Source organism: Macaca thibetana, chromosome 13, assembly GCF_024542745.1.
Source record: "Macaca thibetana thibetana isolate TM-01 chromosome 13, ASM2454274v1, whole genome shotgun sequence".
Lineage (NCBI taxonomy): Eukaryota > Metazoa > Chordata > Mammalia > Primates > Cercopithecidae > Macaca > Macaca thibetana.
In genome coordinates, this window is record NC_065590.1 from 83478357 (window position 1) to 83501376 (window position 23020).

Below are 23020 nucleotides of genomic sequence, written 5' to 3' on the forward strand. Positions count from 1 at the left end.
AGTTTTGTTTGGTGATTTTAAATGGCTAGTTTTCATTTTGCTGGTAAAATTGCACATAGTTATTGATTTAGTATTGATGATGACGTTAGCTAAAGTTGGTGCATGGAATAATGAATGTACCTTTGCTGTCCTTCTCCTTTTGTGCATTAGGCTACTGTGGAGCTGATATCAAGGCCCTGTGCACTGAAGCCGCCCTGATTGCGCTGCGGAGGCGTTATCCCCAGATCTATGCTAGCAGTCATAAACTGCAGCTGGATGTTTCCTCAATAGTGCTTAGTGCTCAAGACTTTTACCATGCAATGCAGAATATTGTGCCTGCTTCGCAACGTGCTGTGATGTCTTCAGGGCATGCACTATCTCCCATCATAAGGCCACTGCTGGAAAGAAGCTTCAACAACATCCTAGCGGTCTTGCAAAAAGTGTTTCCTCATGCTGAAATTAGCCAGAGTGACAAAAAAGAAGGTACTCTAAACTACTTTTTCATATTATTAAGATGAAACAAATACAGGAATAAATAAATATAGTTTCCTCACAAGATTATTTATGTGTCACTTTTGTAATATATCTGTTTATTCAGTACTGTATATTCCAGGCCTGGCATATTACCTGGCATATGGTAGTTGCCTGGTGAATGTTTGTAAGACAAATGAGTGAATGTTCACTTTTGGGACGTTCTGATCATCTTAATGTAGTGCTATTACTATCTTTAGAAAGTTGACTATAATAATAGGTTAACCTTTAAAGCCCCAAATTGTCACCTATTAATCCTTTTTTATTTTATTTTTTTTTATTTGAGATGGAGTTTTGCGCTTGTTGCCCAGGCTGGAGTGTAATGGTGCTGTCTTGGATCACTGCAACCTCCGCCTTCCGGGTACAAGCGATTCTCCTGCCTCAGCCTCCCGAGTAGCTGGGATTTCAGGTGCCTGCCACCATGCCCGGCTAATTTTTAAAATATTTTTAGTAGAGACAGGGTTTCACCATGTTGGCCAGGCTGGTTTCCAACTCCTGACCTCAGATGATACACCGGCCTCGAACTCCCAAAGTGCTGGGATTACAGGTGTGAGCCACCGTGCCCGGCTTATTAATCCTCTTAACAGGCTTGCAGGTAAGCACTCTGATTATATAGAGCGGGGGAGTGGGAGATACAGGCTGGTAATTTATTTTTTTTGAGACAGTGTCTCTGTCACCCAGGTTGGAATGCAGTGGCCTGATCTCAGCTCACTGCAGCATCTGCCTCCCAGGTTCAAGCAATTCTCCTGCCTCAGCCCCCCAAGTAGCTGGGATAGCAGGTGTGTGCCACCACGCCCAGCTAATTTTTGTATTTGTTTGTTTGTTTAATAGATATGGGGTTTCACCATATTGGTCAGGCTGGTCTCGAACTTCTGACCTCAGGTGATCCACCCACCTTGGCCTCCCAAAGTGCTGGGATTGGAGACTTGAGTCACCGTGCCCAGCCTGGTAATTTAGTTAATATAAGGTCATTGAATAAGTTCTGGGGCCTGCTCCAACCCAGGGAGCCTGATGACAGCCCTTGCTTTTACCTATGTTGCTATACTGCTTCTTTGGATTAAACTAATCATTTTGTTGTTATTGGTGGGGCATTCTGCAGTGTGCAGTGCTCATAGGAGTGTAAGGTATTGATAAGGGAGTAAATGAGAACCCCGTTGTAGAGGGTCTTGAGTTTTATCAAGCCTCTAGATAGTACTTTGCACCTGAGATAAAAACAGAACACTACTTTGAAAAACATCACTCATGGTTGGATGCGGTGAGTCACGCCTGTGTAATCCCAGCATTTTGGGAGGCCAAGGCAGGCGGATCACCTGAGGTTAGGAGTTCGAGACCAGCCTGGCCAACATGGTGAAACCCTGTCTCTTTAAAAAACAAATAAATAAATAAATAAATCAAATTAAAAACATCACTCATTTACAGGAAAAAAATTTTAAAATTAGATTAACATTCTAATCAGAGTATAAAGCTCATAAACTTTGAAGGGAAAGTAATGTCTTTTGATTATCTTAATTTCTCCAGTTCCTAGCACTTTGTCTGGAGTGCAGTCCGCACCAAATAGAAAATTATTCAGAGAATTACACTAACATTAAAAAAAATAGTAAAAATTATGAATGTTCAATGAATTTTTCTGTCATAAATATATTTTTCAGAAACTTTAATTGTTTAGTGACAGAGTCACATAAGATATCACATGGAATACCTGATTTCTTAAATTTGGCAGAGGGGAATGAATATTTTACTGAATATCTGTGAGCCAGGCACCATACCATGATTTGTGTATTTTTTATTTCTGAATTTTATAACTGGAAATGTATTTCATATGTATTTTATGTACCAAAACTTCCCAAAAAACTTACATCACCTTTAGAAAATCATAAAAACCTTTTCTTTCATCATAGCTTTTTATCTCCATTTGTGAATTACCATTTTATAGTATTATTATCTATGTTTTCTTATAGCTTTTTTGTGTGTAAATGTAAAGTATGCTTTAGTTTCAGTTGGTAGAACTAGTTGACATGACCAGTGCAGAAGAGCAACCAAATTTTATTTGATTATCAGTAATTGGTTTTTAGCTATTTAGTCATATTATTTATTCTGGCTTGTTTTGACCTTTAATGTTTTTCTTAGATAAATATCATTTCTTTGTGTATGAAATTATCACTCAAAAGATACTCAGTTATTTCCCAGATTAAAATATGACTTGTACTAAATATTTAGCTTTTTTTTTGTTTTTTTTGAGACAGAGTCTTCGCTCTGTCACCCAGGCTGGAGTGCAGTGGTGCTATCTCAGCTCACTGCAAGCTCTGCCTCCTGGGTTCACACCATTCTTCTGTCTCAGCCTCCCTAGTAGCTGGGACTATAGGCGCCTGCCACCATGCCCGGCTAATTTTTTTTTGTATTTTTAGTAGAGATGGGGTTTCACTGTGTTAGCCAGGATGGTCTCGATTAAATATTTAGCTTTTAAAAGCCACGTGAGATCTCTATCTGCCAGCATAATTTAGTATCTAATTTTAGAATGCATCTGCATATTTTTTGTTTTGAAAGGGTATGATTTCTCTTAATCTTAATTCTCTCTCATATCCCGTACACATGTAGCATTACTTTTTATTGAATGAATTGTCACTTCTGATTAGGCATGTTTGAAGTATAGCTGTTGGTAGTCCAGGTGAGGCTTTAAGTGTTGCATTCCCAGTAGAGATTTTAGTTCTAGTTAGTTCCCTGAGTGGTAACTGAAGGCCCATAGAGAGAATAATGCTGTATGAATGAGTATATTTTTAAGATTAGCTTGGATGGAATTTCTGACTCCATCTTAACTAGACTAAGTCTTCCTTGAAAAGGTGTATCCTCTTTAAAAAATAAGGGTCAGTTTGTTCCTTGTTGCTTTTATAAGAACTGGCCTTGATTCAGCTAACCTACTAATTAAACCAAATATGAAATGGACTGGTTTTGGTCATAATTAACTCAGAGATTTTTAGTTAAATAGGGTGGGATTTTATGAGAGTGCCACTTCTTTTCCAGACTTGTTTTTTTTTTTTAAGCCAGTCAGTGAGTTCTTCCAAATTATCTCTCATAATACTTAAGTAAATAGTCTGTAAAGGTGAAAATGTTTTATTAATTTTGTTTATAGGTTATTTTAAAAGCTGCAGTTTGTCAATTTGCCTGTATTATTTGATAGATCACTTATTAATGTCATTTGATTTTTTAACCCAATTTTTCTTAGCTTTGGTAAGGCACTAATATTAAATGACTTTATGAGCCTCATAACATTGTGATTTTTTTAAACAGATATAGAAACTTTAATTTTAGAGGATAGTGAAGATGAAAATGCTTTATCAATTTTTGAGACCCATTGTCACTCAGGATCACCAAAGAAACAGTCATCAGCTGCTGCTATACATAAACCCTACCTTCATTTTACAATGTGAGTGATTTATATCAAATTTCTTTGTATTTAGAGCGATTTTTGATACTTTATGATTAGAATTATAGTATATTTTTACTTATGGTTGTAACTGTGAGGATATTGTTTTTCTGTTGTTTGGACACAATTCTGGAAAACTTTTACTATGTATTCTTATTCATGTGGTAATAGCTTGTTGGTTAAGTACTTAGGTGTTTTTTTCCTCCAACTAGAAGAATCTTTCCTGCTACTTTTCTTTTTTTTTTTCTTTTTTTTTTTTTTTTGAGACAAGAGTCTCACTCTGTCGCCTAGCGTAGAGTGCAGTGGCACGATCTCAGCTCGCTGCAACCTCTGCCTCCTGAGTTTAAGCTATTCTTGTGCCTCAGCCTCCTCTGTAGCTGGGATTACAGGTGTGCGCTACCATGCCCAGCTAATTTTTGTATTTTTAGTAGAGATGGGGTTTCACTATGTTGTCCAGGCTGGTCTCAAACCTCGGGTGCTCTGCCTGCTTCGGCCTCCTGAAGTGCTGGGATTATAGGCATACGCCACTGCACTCAGCCAAGTTTACTTTTTTTAAAAGTGATGGTGTGAATTTTTTTTCCCCCATGGAGGCAGAGGAAGGCTTACCCTTAGAAAGTCAAGTCATGAGCCCCAACTTTATTGCTTTTTATTTAATGGGCAGAAATGAAATATTAGCCATGATCTGGAGTACTTTAATTTGTAATAAACTTTAGATGATCATTTAGGTCTCTAAGGCTACTAAAAGAGATTTTGATTTAGAAATTGTTCAGTAATTAAATAACTTTTTGATTTTCTAGAAACATACTTTTATAATTTGGATTTCATGGTTTTTCAATTTACATTTATCCTTTTATTATCTGTGTTAAAGCAACTTTTGCTGTGCGCTATGCTAGGTAAACACTTTTAGTGCAAATCTGATTTTAAATTAAGAGGCCAAGTAGTGTTCAAACACTAACAGCATCTTTACTTGCATTTACATAATTAGCCCATAGTTGAAGAACCATAAAGCTTCCGTTAGGTAGATCTAATAGCACTTCTATTAGAAGAGGCTGGATTGTGTGTACTTTTAATATTTTGAACAAATTTAAGTCTCCAACTTGAAGTTTTCCTGTGTAGATTTTGGTGAAATGTTGATTATTTGCATTGATAACCCTTTCTTGTTTTTCGTATTTTAAAATGAGGCTAAATTACTTTCATCTTCTCTTTTTTTCTTCATATGTTCTTTAATAGCAAACTCTTTGTAAGTTTTTTTCTTCTTCTCCAGATCCTTCCTTTTATGCTCTCGGGGAAGTTTTTTTATAGGCTATTTCACCATTTTACAAATTTGTTTTATCGATAGTTATGGGAAAGCCATTTTTTTTTTTTTTTTGCCTTTCACCTGGCTAGCCTGTCTCTCTCTCTCTCTCTCTCCCCCTCCCTCTCCCTCCCTCTCTCCTTCCCTCCCTCATTCTCTCTCCTTCCCTCCCTCATTCTCTCTCCTTCCTTCTCTCTCCCTCTCCCTCTCTTCTTCCCTCCCTCCTTCTCTATCCCTCCCTCTCTCTCTCTGTGTGTGTGTATGTGTGTTTGACAGTTATAGTTATTTGAATTTGTGTTATGTAGTAGCAGAAACAAAGAAACTATCAAAAGACGTGTTTAATTTTATAAGATAATTATTGTCAATAAAGGAATACAGAAATAGATTTTGATATTAGAAAGTATCATGTCCAGTGTTAAGTTTTAACTTTTTATTGAGGACATTTCCTGCCACTGATTTAATGTGAGACATTGGTATGGCTCATTTTGTTTTAGCTTTTCTGAAAGAATTGGTTTAATTTTAGCTTCCTTTACGTAAGCTTTTCGAGTTCATTGATTTGACTTTCATTAAGTAATGAGACAACTATATTCTAGAATAAGCATTTTTTAGATGTTTTAGTAATATTTATTCACTTATTTCTTTGTTCACCTACCCATTTGTCCAATTTTTCTTTTTTTACCCTATGCCAGGCATTGTATGAGATACTGAAAACCTAAGCATGAATAAGATATAACATAGTTCTTTCTTTGGAGAAGGTCTCACTATTGGGGGTGACAAACATTTCAATACTGTGAAAGTGCTATGAAAGCAGAACTAATTCTGCTGAAAGTCTGGGAAGTTCTCACAGGAGAAAGTGATATTTGCTGTCCTTTTCATTAAGAAGGGTTAGGAGTTTGCATCTGAGTGCTTTTTACAAATTAGATACACGTTTGGTATGTAAAGATCTGTGCTTCATATTCAGTAATATATATAGGCCTCTCAACAATCATACTGCATTTGTGGTATCTTCATTTTATAGATGAGGAAACTGAAGCACACAGAAGTTAAATAAGTTGCCCATGATCATGTTGCTAGCAGGTGGCAGAGCCAGACTCTGTGCTGTTTGTTTCCTAAGATCATATTTTTCCAAATTATTTCTGAGCTTAGTAAGTAGCTAGGGAATTGCATTGCTTCTTTAGGTAAGTTGAGCAATATATTTCACACTCTCCAAGAAGCATACACTGTAGAATTAAGGCCTTTAAGATGGGCAACATGTGGTCTTTTTTGTTTGGTTGGTTTAGTTTTCTGTTTGAGCAAGATGTATTAGTATTACAGATGAATGCAGAAAAAAAACTGCTTGGCCAGAAGAAAATGTAACTTTAGTGCTGGTTTTTAGTCACACTAGCCTGGGTATTGCTGGTGGATTTCTGGAAATAGTCTCCTGAAACAGTGTTGAAACCTTTTCTTTTTTTTTTACATTTGATATAAAGGAGAAGTCAAGATAGTTAAGGTTTACCAATCTGGTAGAGAAGCCTTGTGATGGAAAATAAATTTTCTTTCTTACTTTATATTACCATAAGGGTGATTAGAAACAGAGCTTTCTGAGGTTTTTCAAATGAAAATAGCTTTGTTTTTTCTGATTAGAAAGATGATATACACTGTAGAAAATTCAAGTAATAAAGAAGAGCATAAAGAAGAAAGTAAAAATTAAAGCCCCAGCACCTGCAGGTAATATTTGTTAAAGTTTTGGTGACCACACTTCCATGTTCTCTCTATGCATGTATAATGTATAGACCCATACATTATCTGGATTATATCCTTCTCTAAGTTGTTAATATAACTTACTTTTTCACTATGTTGGGAATATTATTTCATATCAGCATATGTTTGATACCACTATTTTAAGATAGCTGCATATTATCTTACACTTTGGATATTCCACAATTTATAGACCCTTATTGGTAAAATTTGAAGGTTTCAAGCTTCTTTTATAAACAATAGACTTGTTTCTAAGTATACATCTTTACACCACTATCTGATTCAAAGTGTAAGATAAATTTTTAAGAACTGCAATTGCTGTGTCAGAGCGTATACATTTAACATGTTGACACAGATTGTTAAATTGCGTTCCAGAAGGCTTGTACTAGTTTACATTTTTCATACTAATGTATGAGAGTGGTATTTTTCTTATACCATTGTCAGTTCTGAGCACTGTCTTTTAAAAGCTTTACAAACCAGATAGATGAATATAGTACCTTTTTGTTTGGTTGAATTGTTCATTTGTTCTTTCATATATTCATTCACTCATTCAAATGTTTTGTGAAAGTGCCCATCACGTTCCAGACATTGTCTTTGGTACTTGGGATAGGGCAGTGAACAAAATAGGGTAAGATCCTGGCCCTCATTGAACTTATATTTTTAAATAGAGGAGATGGACAGTAAAACAATAAATGTAATAGCTTGCTAGATAGATAAAATGTTAGAAGATAAGTACTATGGGAAAAAATGCAGAAGATAGTAAGAGGTTGGGGAGTCCCTAGGAGTGGAGTGAGTTACTGAATACTTTTGGGCATACATTTTGGCATCTTTAGATCTATCACATATAATTTCAGAAAAGTTGTGCTTTTCTTCTACTGGTTATGAGGATATCAATTTTCCCATCCTCTCATTGATAATGGGTGTTGAAATTAATTTTTGGTTTATTCATCTAACAGATAAAAGATGTCTATCATTATTTTCATTTCTGTTTTCTCAATTTTTTAATCTCTGTGTTGATGACTACCGTTTCGTTCTCAAGCCTAGATTGCTCTTGATCTTCAGACCCTGACCAGTGACCCATCTCCCCTTGGTTGTACCATGGATCTTTTCATACATAGCTGGACTATATCGCTCCTTCTCTCCCTGTGACTCCTATGAGTCACCATTCATTCAGTTGTCTCAGCTAGAATTTGACATCATTCCCAACTTCTTTCCTTTTATTTCTTTCTTTGTCTAGTCAATGACCAAGTCTTTTTTATTTTTCTTACTAAATAAGTCTCATTGCAGGCTATTCCTTCTTCCTCTAACACTATTCTTGTTGAACTGTCATTCACATCTCATGCTTGGGTTACTATAGCAGATGCCTGATTATCTTTTCTCTCATTTGCCTTCTTTCAAAACCCTTTCCCATACTGACATGCTGAGATAGAGTTATCTGCCCTAAACTTGTATATGATTATCTTGCTGCTCTAAAGTATCTTAGTGCTTCCCCATTGTCTTCAGTACACATTCCAAACTTTTATTTTTATTTTTTTGAGACGGAGTCTTGCTCTGTTGCCCAGGGTGGAGTGCAGTGGCGCGATCTTGGCTCACTGCAAGCTGTGTCTCCCGGGTTCACACCATTCTCCTGCCTCAGCCTCCCGAGTAGCTGGTACTACAGGTGTCTGCTACCACGCCTGGCTAATTTTTTTGTATTTTTAGTAGAGACGGGGTTTCACCATGTTGGCCAGGATGGTCTCGATCTCTTGACCTCGTGATCTGCCCGCCTTGGCCTCCCAAAGTGTTGGGATTACGGGCGTAAGCCACCGTGCCCGGCCACATTCCAAACTTTTAACATGGCTTACAAAACCCTTGTAGCCCTTCGTAGTCTAACTTACCTTCCTTTTTCTCTCCCCACCCTAGTACCTTTACCGCACCCTCCACAACTTGTCCCCAGTACTTCAAAATAAACAAACAAACAAACAAAACCAAAACTGGCTATATGAACTGTATCAGTTACCCCAAAGAGCCATGTTCTTTTTAACCTTTGGTCCTTTGCGCATCCTGTTTTGCAGTCTTGGAATTCATCTCTTGTACCTCCAGTCTGTTGGGTTTCTGTCTTGGTAACAGTTTTCCAGGAATGCCTTCTATGAGTCTCTAATTGGTATCTTCCATAGCACTGTGTACTTAAACAGTACCACTTACTAATCACATTGAATTATGGTAATTTGTGTATTAACTTTTTTACTAAATACCACTCAATTATATGCTCTATGACAACACTGGTATTGTTTGATACTTAGGGCTAAGGCATTCAGCATGGGAGACATTCTATAGTTATATAATTAAATAAACATTTTAAAAAGTTTCCTGTTTCTATTTTCTTTTTGAATTGTCTGTTTTCGTCCTTTGCCCATGGAGGTTTTTTAAAAAAACTATGCATATAAACTCTTTATACATTAAGAACCATTCCTGTTTATGACAAATTCTTTTTATTAAATTTTCTTTTTATGCTTTCTCTATCAATTTTTTTTTTTCAGATGGGATCTCTGTGTTGCCCAGGCGTCTTGAACTCCTGAGCTCAAGTCATCCTCCCAACTCAGCCTCCCAAGTAGCTGGGATTACAGGCACGTGCTACCGTGCCCTGCTGTATGACAAATTCTTTATGCCATTTGGTTGTTTACTGTTTGGTTCAGATTATAATTTTTGAGCTACAGACGTTTTTAGATTATTATGAATTAAAAATATGTGAATCTTTTAATTTAAATTTTGTGTTAGAATTCATTTTGCTTATGCTATGAAATGACCTGACTCCTCCGTTTTTAAACGTTTATTTTATCATCCATTTCTGTTCTTTTTATTTTATTTTTCGAGATAAGGTCTCACTCTGTCACCCTGGCTGGGGTGCAGTTGCACCATCATGGCTCACCGCAGCCTTGACTTCCTGGACACATGTGATCCTCCCACCTCAGCCTCCTGGTGGCTGGGACTACAGGTGCACACCACCAAGCCTGGCTGATTTTTTTGTTTTTAAATTTTTTGTAGAGATGGGGTTTTGCCATGTTGCCCAGGCTTGTCTCAGAACACCTGGGCTCAAATGATCTGCCTACCTGAATCTCCCAAGTGCTGGGATTACAGGTGTGAGCCACTGTGTTGCCCTCATTTGTTTTTTATGATTCTTTTCTTATATGAAATTATTTCATATAAGAAAATACAAATTCTTATAAATTTTATAAATTTATATTACTATAAATGTATATATTATATATTATAATTCATATTATCTTATAGTATAAAATAATAAAATATTTTATATGAATTATACTATGAATCATAACTATTTTATTCATATAAAGTATTATACATTTATATGCATATACATTATTTCATTTTATATGAAATTCCTTCATATAATGATTACGATTAATCATTTCCTAGGCTGCCTTTTATGTTTAATTCTGTTTCTTTGGTGTATTCTACATTCTATTAATTGTTATTCTATAATGTGTTTCAGTATAAAGTAGGACACATCTTAACATAATGAGTTCAGAACCTGGGCTTTGCTGTCAAATGGGCTTGAATGACAATTTGAACTCTTCTATCTGGTTATACAACTTTATAGCTAACCTCCACGCACCCTGGTTTCTTATCTGTTTAATAAAATGAAACTATGTGTTTCACAGAATTGTTAAGAAAATTGAACAAGAAATCTCTGTGAAGTGCTTGTTACTAAAACATGTTTGAATGCATTAAAATTGGAAGCTTTTTTTTTTGAGACTGAGTCTCGCTCTGTCGCAGTGGCGCGATCTCGGCTCACTGCAACCTCTGCCTCCCAGGTTCAAATGATTCTCCTGCCTCAGCCTTCTGAGTAGCTGGGACTACAGGCACGTGCCACCATGCTCAGCTAATTTTTTGTATTTTTAGTAGAGACGGGGTTTCACTGTATTAGCCAAGATGGCCTCAATCTCCTGACCTCGTGATCTACCAGCCTCAGCCGCCCAAAGTGCTGGGATTACAGGCGTGAACCACCTCGCCCAGGTGGTAGCATGTTTTTAAAAAGTTTTCTCGATGTTCTTACTTGATTATTCTTTCAGTTAAAGTTGTGAATAAGTTGAAACTCCCCTCCTCCCAAAAATTCTTTTGGGATTTCAACTTGAAAATCCTATGCGTATAAAATGAAAAAGTAAATGGATTAGGAAGAATTGAGGTCTTTATATAGTTAGTCTTTGTGTTCAGGCTCAGTTTTACTCTTTTCTTGCTAAGACTATAATTTGATAATGCTTGTTTTACCTTTTAATTTTTTTATTTTTTTGCAGTGAATAGGATCTCCTTTCCTTTTTTACATTGGTTATTGATGGTGTTTAGGAAATCTATTGATTTTTCTATTTCTTCTGTCTTGTTACTTTGCTTGTAGATTCTGACAGTTTTTGGTTGATTTCTTGGATTTGCTACTACATAATCATATGCTTTAGAGGTGTCAATTTTTTCCTTTATTGCTTTCTATTCGTTCCATTTTAGATTTGCTTTATTCTTATTGTATTGCCTTAGAATGTCTAGGACTACCCACAGTGAGAGTAAACTTTGTTTCATTTGTTATTTTAATGGTGCTGTAGAATCTCGAAATGACAAGTTCAAGTTTGGTTTAATATATTTTCCTTCTCTGGTATGGGGCTTTAGATGTCATCTGTCAGGGTAGGAACAGTTAGTTTTTGTTGTTACAGAAATAATATGTGTTGGAAGAAGTTTATATATATTTGTTATTTTAAAAATTGTGATTGTTTTAGTTTGTTCCTGCTGCTATAACAAAATACCTTAAACAGAGTAATTTATAAACAACCTAAATTTATTTAGTTATTTTTATTATACTTTAAGTTTTGGGATACATGTGCAGAATGTGCAGGTTTGTTACGTAGGTATACACCTACCAAGGTGGTTTGCAGCACCCATCAACCCATTATCTGCATTAGGTATTTCTCCTGATGCTATCTATCCCTCCCCTGGTCTCCCACCCCGAGACAGGCCCCGGTGTGTGATGTTCCCCTCCCTGTGTCCATGTGTTCTCATTGTTCAGCTCCCACTTATGAGTGAGAACATAACAACATAAATTTATACACAGTTATGGAGGCTGAAAGTCTAAGATCAAGGCTCTGGCAGATTTGGTGTCTGGTGAGGGCTTGGTTTCTGCCTCTAAGATGATACCTTGAGCACTGCTTCCTCTGGAGGTGACCAGTAATGTCTTCACATGGCAGAAGGGATTGAAGGGACTAGCTAGCTAGTTTTATTATCAAGCCCTTTGATAATATAACTAATCCATTCATGAGGGCTGACCGCTCATGACTTAATCACCTCCTAAAGGCCCTGCCTATTAATTGAGTCCTGCATTTGGAATAATCTTCAGATCTACCTCTTTGTCAAAAAGTGAGATTCCTAACATTTAACCTTGAATAATTAATAACCAAATGATACTGGAGTTTAATGCATCTTCAAGTTAATATATATGGTATGATAGCAGGAATACCAAGTGGATTTATTTCATTATTTGTTTGTTTGTTTAGGTAGAGTTTTGCTCTTGTTGCCCAGGCTGGAGTGCAGTGGTGCAATCTCAACACACTGCAACCTCCGCCTCCCGGGTTCAAGTGATTCTCCTGCCTCAGCCTCCCAAGTAGCTGGGATTACAGATGCCTCCCACCACAACCAGCTAATTTTTGTATTTTTAGTAGAGACAGGGTTTTACCATGTTGGCCAGGCTGGTCTTGAACTCCTGACCTCAGGTGATCTGCCAGCCTTGGCCTCCCAAAGCACTAGGATTACAGGCGTGAGCTGCCACACCGGGCCCGTAAAGTGGATTTTATACCTTTATATCTTGGTTATTAATATGGTCAGAGATACCAACATTTTAAAACCATAATTAATGAAAAAATAAATCACTGTACTAAAATAATATAGGAAAGTTCTGTTAATTTTGAGTTAAATTGTTTTAATGTAAAAATTTTGCCTGATATTTCATATTTATCTTCAGAATGTATGATTTTGAAATAATTGTGTCTTACATGTATTACAGGTCACCGTATCATCAGCCAACCTCATACAGGCCACGCTTACTGCTATCTGGAGAACGGGGCTCAGGTCAAACTTCTCACCTTGCTCCAGCACTTTTGCACACTCTAGAAAGATTCTCTGTGCATAGACTAGATCTCCCAGCACTTTATTCAGTTAGTGCCAAAACACCTGAGGAATCATGTGCACAGGTAGGTTTGTATCACATCAGAGCACTTCTGACTTTCTTATTGCTTATATTTTGGTAATATTTCTAGTGTGTAGTGTTTACAGATAAGATTTTTCAGAGTATGGTATGAATATTAACTTTTTGTTGGTTATTCATTAGCATTCTAGTATTAGTGTAAAGGATCCTTTTGATGCATACAGTTTTTTAGGTGAGCTCATTGTCTTTCTCATGATCTTCCTTACTGAAATTTTAATACCCTGTTTCATTATGCATTGTATGTAGAAAGGGAGTTTATTTTGCCTTTTTCTGACCCTCTGTTCAAAGCTGTGGTCTCACAGCAGTTTCAGACTTTTGTCTTTTCTTAGAGCCTTATCACAGAAAGGGAAATGATATCCAGTTTGAGATATCAGAATTTAATATTCATATTAGAATAGTGATAGCTGTTCAAAAATTATAGATATTTGTGTTGATAGTTGTGTGTTTGATATTTGACTTTCAATTATTTTATATTTACTGGTTTGTGAAGCAAAGTTCTAGTGGGGCTGTTTATATTTCTTGAGGTTGTTATATATAACCATGGATATATTATATCATATTGAAACTAGGGATGAGGGTAATACATTTTTTGAGCTAAGGAACCATATCTAAGCCATTTCTGTAACTCTGACACGGTGTCCAGCTGATAGTGGTCATTAAATGTTTGAATAATAGTGTTTCAAATAAATAAATTAGAGAAAGGAATGCCACTTTGTAGTTTGCTACTTAGCCTACTTTTAGAGTTAGATAACTGGAGTAGTAACACTTAAAACATTTCACACAATTTTGTTGTTTTTTTCCCAGTTACGTTTTCCAAATAATACATATACTATAATTGGCCATTTCCTACATTGTAGCAAGAAATATGCATTTTTTAAACAATTCATAGTAGTATTGATTTAGTTTGTCTTTTACTCACAGTCTCTGGATATGAACACCCTACCAGCACTTTATCACTTTTAAAGCCCTATTTAAAGGTTTCTTTCCAAAACCCCTGAATTAAATGCTATCCTCCAGTATTTTGCTCCCAGTTTGACACATTTAACTCATCCTGGATGTGTTTTCCAATAATGTTGATTTATATATTTACTCGTATTTTTCTTTTTAGAGAGACAAAATTACTGCAGGTTGTATGCAAGTAAGAGAATTACTCAGTACCATTTAAAATAAACCCAAATGATTTAGTAGAAAAATATAAATCAACAAAATTGACCCCAGAGAGGAGAGAATCTAAAATCACTGTGGAAGAAGAAATTCAGCACGTATCTTAAAGCCATTAAACATAGATGGTTTCACAGGTGAATTATTTTAATCTTAAAGGATAAGATCATTTTAATGCTAGTCGAACTGTTCCAAGGCATAGGAATAGGAGGAAAGCTATGAAATTGGCAAAACCAACAATATCACATCTTTCAGGGAAATACAAAATAAAACTGTAGGCCAATCTCATTTAAGCAATGATCACAAAGAAACTATTACAAATGAAATCTAGTAGCGCAACAAAAGAGTAATATAACATTACTAAAGCATGTAAGATTAATTCAGTTAGACATTGAGAGATACAAGTATTGGAAAGGATACATTGAATTTGTAAGCATTTGCCTATGATATGATTAATTATATGGAAAACTTACAGTGTCAACTAAAGAATGATGAAAGACAATAAAGGAATTCCGTAAGGTGGACACTTTCAAAGTTAATGTTTTAAAATGATACTTTTCTCTTATAAATACTATAATGTTAGAAATATAATAGAAGAAGAGGTCCCAATTAAAATAGCAACTAAGTTTACCTAAGAATTAGCAGAAACAGTATGAAGGGACTATGAGAAGAAAACTAAAAGTTGCTGAGGGGGACAGTTGACTATATGAAAGACATAGCTTGTTTGTTTGTTTGCCAACCCAAAGGCCAGAGAAGCCTCCCGCTAGGAATGCTCTCTGCCTTTCATAGTATCATCAGTCTTCTTCTTGGCGGGGGGAGGAAGCCATCTTTATTAAGGAGGCCAGAGGTGGGCTAGTCTCTTGTATTCTTCCCATATCCCTAAAGTAAATATATGTTTGTTTGTTTGTTTGTTTTTTGAGACGGAGTCACACTCTGTTGCCCAGGCTGGAGTGCAGTGGCGCCATTTCAGCTCACTGCAACCTCCGCCTCCAGGGTTCAAGCGATTCTCCTGCCTAAGCCCCCCGAGTAGCTCAGACTACAGGCACGTGCCACCATGCCCAGCTAATTTTTTGTATTTTTAGTAGAGACGGTGTTTCACCATGTTAGCCAGGATGGCCTCGATCTGCTGACCTCGTGATCCGCCCTCCTTGGCCTCCCAAAGACGTAAATATAGCTGTAGAGATTTGGCATTTCGGTCTCAAACCAAGCTTGTAGACTTCAAAATTTGGTTGTCTCAAACTAAAATCTCTACCTTGAGAACTCAGAAGCTTATTTGGTAAACCAAAAGCCAAGAATTCTGTTTGTTATCTTCAGTCTTCTGATCGACTCTTTTGAGGCAGGAGGGTTGGAATGTTCTACATAGATAAATTTCAAATGTATTTGGGCAGTTAAAAACCTGTTGAGCATTCAACTCCATATGTGAATGTACTTCTAGTGTGTGTATGTGTGTGCATGTGTGTGTACACACTACTATTAATCTTTATATTAAGAAATAGCAAAGTTTAGATGGTTTCTCTGCTTAAGATATCAATTAAATGTCAATATTCTCATCACCTCTTACTCTCAGCTCCCATGATCTGATCATTGCTGCAGATCTCTGCATTGGGAGTGAACCACTATATAGGAACAAGAAAGTCTGGGGATTTGGGATGGGCATATCTCAGTGAATACTTCACAGTGCCATCTTCGTAGAGAGAGCCATGCCTGGCTAGAATACTTATGGTGTTTTCATACTAATGATAATGTGTTAATATGTGGAGCTTTAGAGGAAGAAGCACACCTTGTGTGTAATTACTGTGTTAAACTTATTTAATTCAGAGTGTAGACTCAAGTCAAATTATGCAGACTAAAATCTCAGTTGTGGTTGTGACCTTGGGCAAGTAGCTTAACACTCTGAGCCTTAATTTTCTCATCTGTGAAACAGAGATGACACCATGAGGTTATCAAATACGCTTGACATATAGTCCTCAATGAAAGTTAGTTATATTCATGCTTATTTCTACTACCGTTGCTGCCACTGCTACTGCTTACAACTAAATGGTAAGGCTTTAAATTCAAAGACTGTGAGGTTTTTTTCCTAAATTAATGTATAAATTAAGTTCCAATTATAATCTCCTCAAGACTTAGGGAGAGAAGTTAAAAAAAAGAGTTCTGTGTTTCTTCTAGAAAATAAGTATGAGACTAGCAAGGAGAATTCTAGAGGAAAAAGTGTCATTGGGGGCCCTACCAAAATTTTAAGGGTGTAATAGAGTTACAGTAATAAAGAATGTGTGCCTGTGCAAGAATAGACAAAAGTATTAGAAGAGACAATTCATGCTTAGACTTTTGTATAAGTAGAATTTAATGGTGATGACCACAATGGCGATGACATTTCATATCAGTAGATGGAAGAAATGGATTATTTACCAAATGGTCTTGGAAAACTAGCAAGTTCCTCCAATAGGGGAAAAAGCAAAACAAAATAAAACTAGGATTTCCTACCTTTTTCTATAGCCCAAAATGAACTCGACTTGGTCAGTGGAACTATAAAAGTACTGGAAAAATTCACAAGGTCAGTGTATTTATTATCTTATGTGTGAAAGTAATTTCTAAGCAATGCACAAAAGCTAGAAAACATAAAGATATGAAGGAATTTGATTATATAAAATTTTAAATTACACATGACAGAAAGCATTCCTTAAATTAATAGATATAGTCTGGGAAAAAGTATATTTGTAGCAGGTATGTTGAGAACAGGTTTCCTAAATATGGACAAATGCCTTAAAATCAGTAAGAAGAAAGAATAGCAATCTAATATAAAAATTGGCAAAGTAGAAACATGATATTTATGGGGGAAAAGAAAAAGCAACCAATAACAAATGTGAAAAGATTCTAAGCTTCACTTAAGTGAAAATAAAGTATCAGATTTGTGTGTGTGTTTTTTTAAAAGCTTGATAATGCCCCGTTGGAGATGTGGAATGCTCATACTTACTTAGTGGAAATGTAAATTTATTTGATGTTTTTGGAGTGTAATCTGGCACCGTCTTTTAAAATTTCAAGTACCACATTGGTGTAGTGTGAGAAAAGAAAATAACATTTCAAGTACATATACCCTTTGACCCAGAAATTCTATGTTTAGGAATTTTTCCTAAAGATATGTTAGCTACAAGTATTCAATGCTAAATGAACAAGTATATTTATCACGGTGTCATGTGTAATTGCCACACAAAACACAAAGGCAAACAAACTGAATATCCCTTCACGTGGGACCAGCTAAAATTAGTTATGGTGTATCTTGACATACAGAGGAATACTGTCTAGCCGTTAACACGAATGATGTAGATTTACATGGGCTGATTCGGAAAAATGAAGATGACATTAGTGAAAAAAGCAAGTATCCCCCAAAAATGTTAATATGGTTGCTTTGACTTGGGGAGAAGGACTCTGGAAGATTGGAAAATGTGTGAACTTTGCCTTTTTAGTTTATGCTATATTGTTTTGAAAATTCTCTTTTTTGAAGTTTTTATTTGACTATATCAAGCAAACTAAAGATGAGAAAAATCACTTTAAAAGAGAAATATTTTCTTTTCTTTCTTTTTTTTCTTTCTTTTTTTTTTGGGACAGGGTTTTGCTCTTGTTGTCTGGGCTGGAGTACAATGGCGTGATCTCGGCTCACTGCAACCTCCACCTTCCAGGTTCAAGCGATTCTCCTGCCTAAGCCTCCCTAGTAGGTGGGATTATAGGCACCCGCCACCATGCCCAGCTAATTTTTGTATTTTTAGTACAGACGGGGTTTCACCATGTTGGTCAGGCTAGTTTCGAACTCCTGACCTCAGGTGATCCACCTGCCTTTGCCTCCCAAAGTGCTGGTTGTAATCTAGGCGTGCGCCTCTGAGCCCGGCCAAGAGAAATATTTTCAAAGTGAGAAAGGTTTTTTTATTTTTGTTTATAGTTGTTCCTTATGGCTAATTTGTATATATATTCACAAACATTACTGGTTTAATGTTATTTAAGTAAAGGTAAGGAAACACTTAGGAAGCATTGTAGTGAACTATATATTGATGTTACAGGGTTTTTTTTTTTTTTTTTTTTCTTTTCTTTTTTCTGATGTTTTTCATGGCGTCTTTCAGAATCCTGCTTGGCCAACTTTGAATTCTACATCCTCTGGTCTCTTGTACACTTCTTGTCTTTTACTACTGTTTTGTTTTGGTGGGAAGGAGAGAGGTGTCACTTGATAGTGAAAAACAACAAAAACTCACTATCATTTTGGTCGTATTTCACTTTCTCTAGTACATTAAGGCTTCTCATCTTTTCAGTGTATACCTAAGAGCTTCTGGGTTAGAAGTCGAGCTTACTCTAGAGTGACTCCTCCTGGATAGTCAGTCTGCCAGGACCTGAGCAATGAAGTGCAGTCGTGGTAGCAGACACCCACACTCTATCTGCAACACTGGCCAGAGACCGGATGTCTTGGCTAATCTGTGATTATATGTGTCTTAAGTGCATATTTAAAATTATTTTACATTCATAAATATAACACTGTCTTTGCTAACAAATTCTGCAAAAAGAAGCTGTTATGTAATGTAAGAGGAATTTTAAAATAATTGGTAGAGGTTGGCAAACCAGGTTATAAGTGGGTACAAAAGCTGTAGGAAAGAGAGTGCATGAGTCAGGTGGTGAAACACTGGAAAGATTGAAAAAGATTATCTTTTCTTCTGTATTCCTTTTCATTTCTTCCTTTTTGCTTCACCTTTCTTGGGAGCTAGTCCTCCTGTACTCAGAGTTCTCTCTCTAGATCGATGTGTAATATAAGGGTTTAGTCTGGTAAGTTATTCTTGCATATTTTCTCTTTTCCCCAGGCTCTAAAATACCTAATATCAATTAAGTTTGGTATTTAGTAGTGTAACATGAACATGAAAGGCAGTCTTAAAGGGAATCTTAAATCACTTTTAAAGGGCCGTATGTATATATGTGGTAAGGTGGGAGACCCCTACTTGGTATTTTTTGTATTGTGGGGATCATGTTTCATTTTATGTCTGTCCTTTAAAACATACATGCACAGGAATATACGTGACAGAACTTTCTTTTCTCCTTCTGACGGACTCAGCTATTGATTAATATCATCAGTTGGAGTAAAAAATGACAGAGTTAGTGTCTACTATATTAAAAGCAATGTTTTTCTTATTGTTTCTTAAGATTTAGTGTGCATAAGAATCACCTGAGTGTACTTATACAAATTTCTGATTTTCTGGCTCCACGCCCATAGATTGTGATTCACTCAATTTGGAATGAGTCCCAGGAATCTGTACTTTGTAAAAATGCATCTCAGATATTACTATTCTAGGTTTTCAGTAGCTCTCACTTTGAGCTATAGTACTTTAGCTGGTCACTAGACATTAGTCCAACATTTATTACTGAAACAAATGTGCACGCATGTGCGTGTGTGTGTGTGTGTTCACACATATGTCACTGAGCATTTCACAGTCTTCCAAGGGCTTTGGAAGGAGAATGAGAACCCTTGGTATAGCCTGGAAAATTTATGGTTGCCCCCTTAAGTTCACAAGTAATTATTGAGTCCTACAGCAAGGCAGGAGATGTTAATATTGGTAGTAAAAGACCTTTGGTATTAACACTCTTAAAAAACAAAACAAAACTATGATTCTCCTTTTCTGACATCCTCAAATATAATTTTTTGCCTCCTGTATATTTCTATTGTTGGTTTAGAAAAAAGGGACTGATAAGTGTGCTGTATTTTATCTTTTTAATTATTAGACAGGTTTGATTCAATTAATGCATTTATATATGGTCTGAAAAGCTTTGGAGTTTAGGTACTGTGTGGTGTTGGGAATAATTTCAAAAGGTGAATAAGGTCTTTTCTTGATGAAAATTTAAATGCATTTATTTCCCCAGAGAGAAATTGTTATCTAGAATTTCCCAGGGGAAATTCTTTTTGGTTGAATAGCTTGAAGGCATTAATGTACTTACCTGTGTGTATACTTTGGTTGCTCTTGTGTTTGTGCTTATAGATTTCTGGATTTCTCTGTAGGAGTCTGTGTGTACTTTGGATGCTTTTGTGTTTGCTCACATGGGTATCTGAGTTTTTCCATAGCAACACTTAAAAAATGATTTTTTTTTTGAGTTGTAGACAAGTTAAATTATCCTGACCTGGAGTGTATCATACTTACTGAAATTCTTGAAGTCCTTAGGGAATGAAAATATTAGAAAAAGAAAAAGAATTTAAGTGATTTAATTTTCATAAAATGCTAATTTGTGTTACTACCATAGTTCAGTAACTAGTACAGATGTGTTTTATAACAGGCTTATTTTGTGTGCATGTAAAGACATTTGTACCTTATTTATTGAATCCTGAATCTTTAGAATCCAGACAGTGCTTTCTTTTCACAAGAGATTCTCAATAAATCTTAGATAAAGGGAATATAAATAGATAGAGTAAAGGGATAAAAATGGAATAAAGCCACCAGCAATGCAAAGATATTATTTATTTTAATAATTTCTGATAGCATGGCACAAAGAATTAAACTTATTAGTGCCTTTTAATTTTTATAAACATTGAGGATGTTGTAGGTCCCAACATTTTTCTTTTACCTGTGTTTTATAATTTTAATATATTTATAATACTATTAAGTGACTGAGACAAGTTCTGGAAGTTTCTTGATGACTAAAGTTGTTTCTTTTCTATATTGCCCTCTTTAGGCAGGTAAAAGTGATACTGGCTTTGAGCTTTCTGCTTCATTCACATTTGGGTTTAAAAATTGTATAGTTTTCACTTTCTAAAGGAAATGGCTTGTTGTGGGACTACAAATTCTTAAAAATACACTAAATTTTCATGGATGGAACATTTTAATTTGATGGCTAAAATGCTGACTTCAAAGTTTAGCTTTTGAGATGATTAGAACTCTTGTAACTATAAGTGCAATTTATATCATGACTGCTTCCTTGGATGGCTACTTCTAACTTCGGTGGCCTGATTTTTGCCTTTAATATCTTTAATATTTAGAGGAAGTAGTTTGTGATTTTTTTTTAAATAAAGAAAGTTTTTAAAAAATTTGTTATCTAAGGTCCTTATAATGTCTGTGGCAAGAAGGAGGTCAGAAGGAAATGCAGTATAATGTAATAAAGAATCAAAATGAACAGTTCACATATGCTGGTGTTTGTTCATTTTACTTGTGCAAGAGTGCTGGTCATGTCAGAGGTATTTTGAAACGGTTGGTTCAGTAATTTGGCCTACTGTCTTTTTTTTTTTTTTCTATAACAGTTTTTCTGTTTTCTACTACACCTTGCACATCCACCAATCCAAGACACCCTATAGGTGAGTATTTTTCTAGTTCTCAAATGGCATCACTTGTTCCCAAGCCAGTTGCCGCTTCATTGAAACTAGGCTATATTTTTCTACTCTGAATTATCTGGTATTTGATTTCACAGAGTGTATTTTACTCCACACTTTAAAAGTTACCAGCAAACTGCTCAAGAGCTGTTTTTATGTTGCAGAAAAAAATCATACTAGGATTAAACTTTTTTTTTTCCTATTGCTTATATGCTAAGAATTTTTAAATGCTATTCTCAAACTCTGTTCTTTTTGAATTTTTATTACAAAATGGGAATTAGAACAGACTGGTTATAGATCTAAAGAAAATATAAAAGTTTATTTTAATATTCTGAGATGACATAGAACAAGGAATTAAAAAGAAAGCTTGTTTTAATAGTGCTTTTTAGTATTTCTAGAAATTAAGGATGGTTTTCCTCTAAAGGCTTAGGAGAAAAATTACAAAAATATTTCATAGATGGTGGTATTTCATGTAGTTAGGTTAATTCTCAATTCATGTAATTATACACTCATAGATCAGAAAGGCGAAGCCTTTTTATTTTTCCATGTTCATCTTAGACTTGCCTGATTTTTTTTCCCCAGTAAGTTTTCAAATATAGTTTAAAAATTTTTTTGTCAAGAAGGACATTTTCCTAAAAGCTTTGGAAGTAAAAAGCCTCCAGATTTTTTTTATTGGACTAGTAGGATGTCACGTTCAATTTGTTGATTTTGAGAAGATGAGATGAAAATAAGAAATTTTTTGGAAATGTGGAAAAATTTCTAAATTTTTAAATGGGGTCAATACGCTATCATGTTCAATTTGAGTTCAGTATCATGTTAATTTTGAGACAATTGGAGGAAAAAAAGAAATAGAAAAAACAAACCTCACCTCTTAGAGCTGGTGATGATTGTATGCAGTTCACCCTTGCAAATACAGTTAAGATACCTGTAGTTAACCTCTGAGTCTGTCAAATTATTATCACTTAACCTTCTGTTGCTTTGCTCATCCTCTTTGATATTTTTTAATGGCTAGATGTTCTCAGCACATGTTCCTGGAAAATCTAACCTAGAAGTACTAAAATCAAAGGCAAAATTTCATTTTTTTTAAAGGCATGTTTTCCTGTCTTCTCTCATACCCTGGGCATGTATGTGGTAGCTTGCATGGCCGAATTAAGTGATTGGCTTTGTGAGGTTTCTTAGTAACCTATAGTTGGTTAGTCTTTCATATGATCACCTTTCTTTCTTTGCTGACTGTCTCTTGTTTTACCAGCACAGAGTGGGGAACTGTAAAGTGACAAAAGGAGTTGGTCACTGTCTTCCATGTAACCATGCCTGATTTGGGTGGCATGTAATTTT

The 23020-nt window shown here is 35.6% G+C and overlaps 1 protein-coding gene across 8 annotated transcripts in view; it reads left to right on the plus strand.

The window, feature by feature from the left end:
* Window positions 1–23020, plus strand: part of ATAD2B (ATPase family AAA domain containing 2B) — a 174571-nt gene that overhangs the window by 100877 nt on the left and 50674 nt on the right. For all 8 annotated transcript variants that reach the window (XM_050753564.1, XM_050753568.1, XM_050753572.1 and 5 more), the window contains 3 exons: window positions 151–462; window positions 3796–3931; window positions 13003–13189. In XM_050753564.1, the coding sequence (XP_050609521.1) occupies window positions 151–462; window positions 3796–3931; window positions 13003–13189 (635 nt within the window). The remainder of the gene's footprint in view (window positions 1–150; window positions 463–3795; window positions 3932–13002; window positions 13190–23020) is intronic.